The following is a 5,049-nucleotide window of genomic DNA, read 5'->3' as shown; positions in this document are numbered from 1 at the left end:
GGAGTCTGTCCTTGACTGGGGGGAAGCCCCGCCCCCCCAGATAGGGTCTCCGGGCGGAGGGGTCGGAGGCTGGCCTGCCGGCCCCTCGGCAGGATTCCTCATTAGCCTCTATTGACCCCGTGGTGGCCTCAGACTCAAAGGGCCTCCCTTTGGGCCCCTCCCTGCAGGATGCTGGAGTACTCGCTGGACCTGCAGAACGTCAGCTTCTCAGCTGTCAGGACAGTCCGTGTGCTGCGACCGCTCAGGGCCATTAACCGGGTGCCCAGTGAGTGACCCCTTGGCCCTCAGTCCCTGGATGCAGAGCCCCAAGAGGAAATGTGTAAATCTCAGATCCCACTCTACCACCGCACCCTCACCTGACCACTCACGGTCCTACCATAGGAGGCCTCAGTGGGGAGCTGGGGTCACTGGGACCAAGGCGAGCCCCTGCCCCTTGGCTGTGGCACTGGGAGTGGCCTGGGAAGACTCCCCTCCTTTTAGCCTGGCTTTAGGTCATAATCTCAGAAACATCTCCGATGCTTCCCTGCAGCTAGATGATCACTGCCCCAGGCGGGAGTTGAGGGGACAGGATGGAGAGGCTGGCAGGCCAGGAGGCATGGAAGCAAACCACCACTGGCCTCTGCTAGCCAGGGCGGCCTCTCACGCAGTCTGCTTCTCAGTGGTGAGGCCACGCTAGCCGCCCAGAACAAGACTTCTTTCAAGATGAGGCTGCTCCACGCCTCACCCTCCCAGCGGTGTCGCCTTCCTCCTTCCCACCCGCTTCCAACCCTTTGCAGCAACCGCCGGGACCATTATCTAAATTAAACCGCATTGGTTTCTGGAGCCAGGCGCTTTGGCAGCTCTAGCTCCCCCTACATCCTGTCCCCCCCACACGCTCAGGCCCCCTTTGCAACTCCCCAACCTACACAAGCTGCAGATGGTTCCACTGCTGCCCCGGGAGTGGGGTGCTGGGGGTGCATGTTTCTGGGGCTCTATGCCTGATGTAGCAGCAGCCCCTTTGCTGCGTGTGTGTGCGCGCACGCACGTGTATGTGCGCATGTGTGTGTGTATGCGTGCATGCGTGTGCACGTGTGCTCATAAGATGGAGCTGCTTCTGAGAGTGCAGAGCTGCTGAGAGTATCGTCGGGGGGTTGGGATGTGGTGGTGGTAACAGGAGCTCCAGAATGGGGGGGGCATACCTCGCCTCTTTCCCGCCCCAGGTGATGGCTGGCAGATTTATAGGCCTCTGTCTAACCACTGGTGTAATTCCCTTAATGCGGACCCTGAGGAATTGATCTCACTTGGAGCATAGAGGGGCTGATGGGGGCTGGGACAGGAGATGGAGAAGGACCAAGTGAGCAGACAGGCTGGCAGGGTGGGGGCGGGGCAACTGTAGTCACCAGGAGGCTTAGTCAGCTGCGGCCTAGCAGCTTTGGCCCTGGAGGGGACAGGGGGCCACAGGTGGCTATTTGGGGGTCAAAATGAGTCATTAGAGATCCTCTGCTTGACAAAGGCTTGAGGGACTAGGGACTGGAGCAGTCCATTGAGTTGCTTGGAGTCTGTACCTGGAGTTAGGAGAGGGCAGTCTCCCTAACAGGGCTTTTCAGGTGCTACATTACAGTGGTTTTCTCCATGGAAGGAGTTGTTTTTTTTTGTTTTTTTTTTTTGAGAGAGGTTTTTGCTATAGGTTGCGTACTCTCGCCAGAAAGACAGAGACAGAGAGAAACAGAGAGAAAGCGAGAAATCACTCCCAGGGGGGCAGGCCATGTTGCAATCCCTTCTCCTCTTCTCTCGGGATCTTGGGCACACACGCACACACGCCCAGTGTGAGTTTAGGCCACTGGGTCTGGGACTCGAACTGCAGTCGACTACATGGGAGTCCAGCGACATAGCCATTACGCTAACTGCTGGTCCCTTTTTTTCTTAAGAGTTATTTTGTTTAACTTGATTTATTTAATTTGACCAGGGAGCAGACAGAGAAAGAGAGATAGAGAGAGAGAGAAAGTGAGAAAGCAAGTGGCCAGGCCCAGGATTGAAACTGAGTTCAGCCATGTGTGAGTCCAGTGCCCTTAGCCACCACGCCTCCTGCCAGCCCTGGAAGAGGTCATTCTTGATGGACTCCTAAGCAGACAATGCTGTGTCTCTTTAGGTCCTGGGTTAGATCAAGCAGGGAACAGGCTTGGGTGGGAAGGCTCAGAATCACAGTGAAGCACAGGACACCTTGCCCCCCTGGAGGAGTAGCCTTGCAGTGAGATTCCTGCCTGCCAACGCCCCTTCTAGCATTCTCTGCCTCAGTTTCCCCAATGACCCCAGGGGTGATAACTTAAAAAAGCCAGGCAACCGTGTCTGGTTAGAGGAGGAAGTGAGAGGGGTGTGAGTGTGTGTGTCTGTACATGTGTGGGTGTCGGGGAGTAGGATTTGGAAGCACAACACCTGGGTTCAAGCCCAGCCTCTCACTTAGCAGCTCTGTGAAGCCAGGTGAAGCAAGTCACTCCTCTGAGTCTGAGACTTCTCGGTGAATTAGGAGCGGCGTCATCCTCACTATGATGATGTTAGGAGAGTGCTTTGGAAACCACAGCTTCCTTGGTCATTGCTGGTGACCAGTGTGGGGGCGGGGGCAAAGGGGGTGGGTAGGGACGAAGGCTGCAGGGGCTGCCTGGGGAGTTCGAGGTGTCTGTTGGTCTCCCCTCCAGCTTGAGTCAGGCTGTCTTAGTCTTCCCTGTGGGCCCCCTCTGGGAGGGCTGCCAGGCCGTAGCAGCCAGCTTGGTGTCCCCAGCGTGGCTTCTGCCCCCACAGGCATGCGCATCCTCGTCACACTGCTACTGGACACGCTGCCCATGCTGGGCAACGTCCTTCTGCTTTGCTTCTTTGTCTTCTTCATCTTCGGCATCGTCGGTGTCCAGCTGTGGGCCGGGCTGCTCCGGAATCGCTGCTTCCTGCCCGAGAACTTCAGCCTGTGAGTGGTGGCCGGGAGGGATGACCCGGAAGGAACCATGGGCTTAGTCTCCCCCAGGCCCTCTCATCCACATGCTGTTGACATACCTGTTCTCTGACCTGCTTATCCGTGACATCGCTGGTTCTCACACTTGGCTGCACATGGCAGTCACCTGGGGAAGTGTAAAAGTTCCTGATCCTGGTGCCCCCTCCAGAGATTCTGATTTCATTGGCTTGGGGTTCAGCACGGAGTTGGGGATTTTCTTAAAGCTCCCTCAGTGATCCTAATCTGAAAACCCCCTCTCTGAGATACACCCTCCCAACTCTGGAATTTCAAGCTCAGCCTTCCTGCTCCCAGTCCCCCCATCTGTGCCTGCAAATCCTGCCCTGACTAGTCCTTTCCCCAAGCTCCATCCCACCCTGCTCACCATCCCTGCTTTGATGCACTCAGCCACCAGCCTTCCCGGGCCTGCTCCCCAGCCTCATCTGTGTACTCCTCCCCACCCTGCAGCCCCCTGAGCGTGGATCTGGAGCGCTATTATCAGACGGAGAACGAAGATGAAAGCCCCTTCATCTGCTCCCAGCCGCGCGAGAACGGCATGCGGTCCTGCAGGAGTGTGCCCACGCTGCGCGGGGAGGGGGGTGGCGGCCCACCCTGCGGTCTGGACTATGAGGCCTACAACAGCTCCAGCAACACCACCTGCGTCAACTGGAACCAGTACTACACCAACTGCTCCGCCGGAGAGCACAACCCCTTCAAGGGCGCCATCAACTTCGACAACATCGGCTATGCCTGGATTGCCATCTTCCAGGTGGGGTGACCTGGGCCTCGGGAGATTCTGCAGAATGCCAGCTCCGGGACACCATCCAGGCTTGGAGTGGTCATTCTCAGGGTGGGGTGTGTGTGTGGGGGGGTGCGGTCAGGGCCTCAGGAGGAGCTGGAGGAGGCATTGCTGGGCCCAGAGTCACCCGCCCCTCTGCAACCTCCCCAGGTCATCACGCTGGAGGGCTGGGTCGACATCATGTACTTTGTAATGGACGCTCATTCCTTCTACAACTTCATCTACTTCATCCTCCTCATCATCGTGAGTGACTCCTCAGGCTTCGTGGGGACGGGGGCCCTGGGGACATGGGTGGGGGCCATCCTGATAGGGGCAGTGTTGCTCGATCTGAAGTTCTTAGTTCTCAGGACAAGTCCCATAGAGAGGGCATCTGTCCCATAATAGTAGGACACGGGTGAGGTGTCAGGAGTAAAGCCAGCGTCCCGGCCTTCCTCTACCGCTTACTGGTCTGAAGACCTCGGGCAAGTCATTCCCCACTGGCTCCAGCCCTCCCTTGGGACCCTGTGTTTTCTTTGGTAAAATAATGATTTCTTCTCAACCCAGGATATGCCGCCTCTTCTAGGGGCTTCGTAAATGCCAAAGGATGATTCTGTTTTTCTCAAGAACTAAGGGAATCCTGTTGGCATCTCACTGGGGGTGGGGGAGAGGGAAAAAGGTTTGCAGACAGAGAATCATCCCACCCCAAATTCCAGTCAGTCGGTGTTGAGGAACACTGCATGATCTCGCTTTTCCTCCCGGCCCAGAAATTCCAAGACCTAATGAAGGCAGAAGACAGAGGCAAAAGCAGCAGTACTGCGTAGATTTCATCACTACCGTTCCTAGAGAATAATTGAATTGCTACTACTTAGAGCTAGTATTTATTGAGCACTTACTGTGTGCCAGCCCGCCCTAAGCACTTTCAATGTGCCAGTGCATTGAATCCTCACCGTGATCCTCGTGTTGTCTCCATTTTACAGATGAGGAAACCTACGTTTCCTCATTTATCTGACCCCACCGTGTGCGTGGCCTAATCCCGCTGGGTGGGGCATCCCTGCTGATGTGTGCTGTACCATCTACCACCTGCTTAATCCTCATGGTCCCCTGTGAGGTGGCCAGTGCAGGGACTGTGGTCCCCATCTCTAATGAGAACTCGGAGCCCCCTAGGGTGGGTCACCAGGATCACACAGAAAGTAAGTGGTTACAGCTGAGAGTTTGACCCAGGCTACCAATTCCAAGTTCAGCCCTTTTTTCCGTGCCACTGAGAGGCCCATGACAAAGCCAGACAGATACTGAGGTACAGATGCTGAGGGAAAGC

General features: G+C 56.4%; 1 protein-coding gene across 1 annotated transcript in view; it reads left to right on the top strand.

The window, feature by feature from the left end:
* The window catches only part of CACNA1G (calcium voltage-gated channel subunit alpha1 G), a 67,404-nt gene that overhangs the window by 817 nt on the left and 61,538 nt on the right, over nt 1-5,049 (top strand). Inside the window, 4 exon segments of the mRNA XM_027773865.1 lie at nt 168-265; nt 2,776-2,935; nt 3,425-3,725; nt 3,906-3,998. Of these exon segments, the coding sequence (XP_027629666.1) occupies nt 168-265; nt 2,776-2,935; nt 3,425-3,725; nt 3,906-3,998 (652 nt within the window).

The sequence above is a fragment of the Tupaia chinensis genome, unplaced genomic scaffold, assembly GCF_000334495.1.
Source record: "Tupaia chinensis unplaced genomic scaffold, TupChi_1.0 Scaffold000383_1, whole genome shotgun sequence".
Lineage (NCBI taxonomy): Eukaryota > Metazoa > Chordata > Mammalia > Scandentia > Tupaiidae > Tupaia > Tupaia belangeri.
The sequence above is the reverse complement of the archived record's forward strand: the minus strand, read 5'-3'. Positions and strand labels throughout refer to the sequence as shown.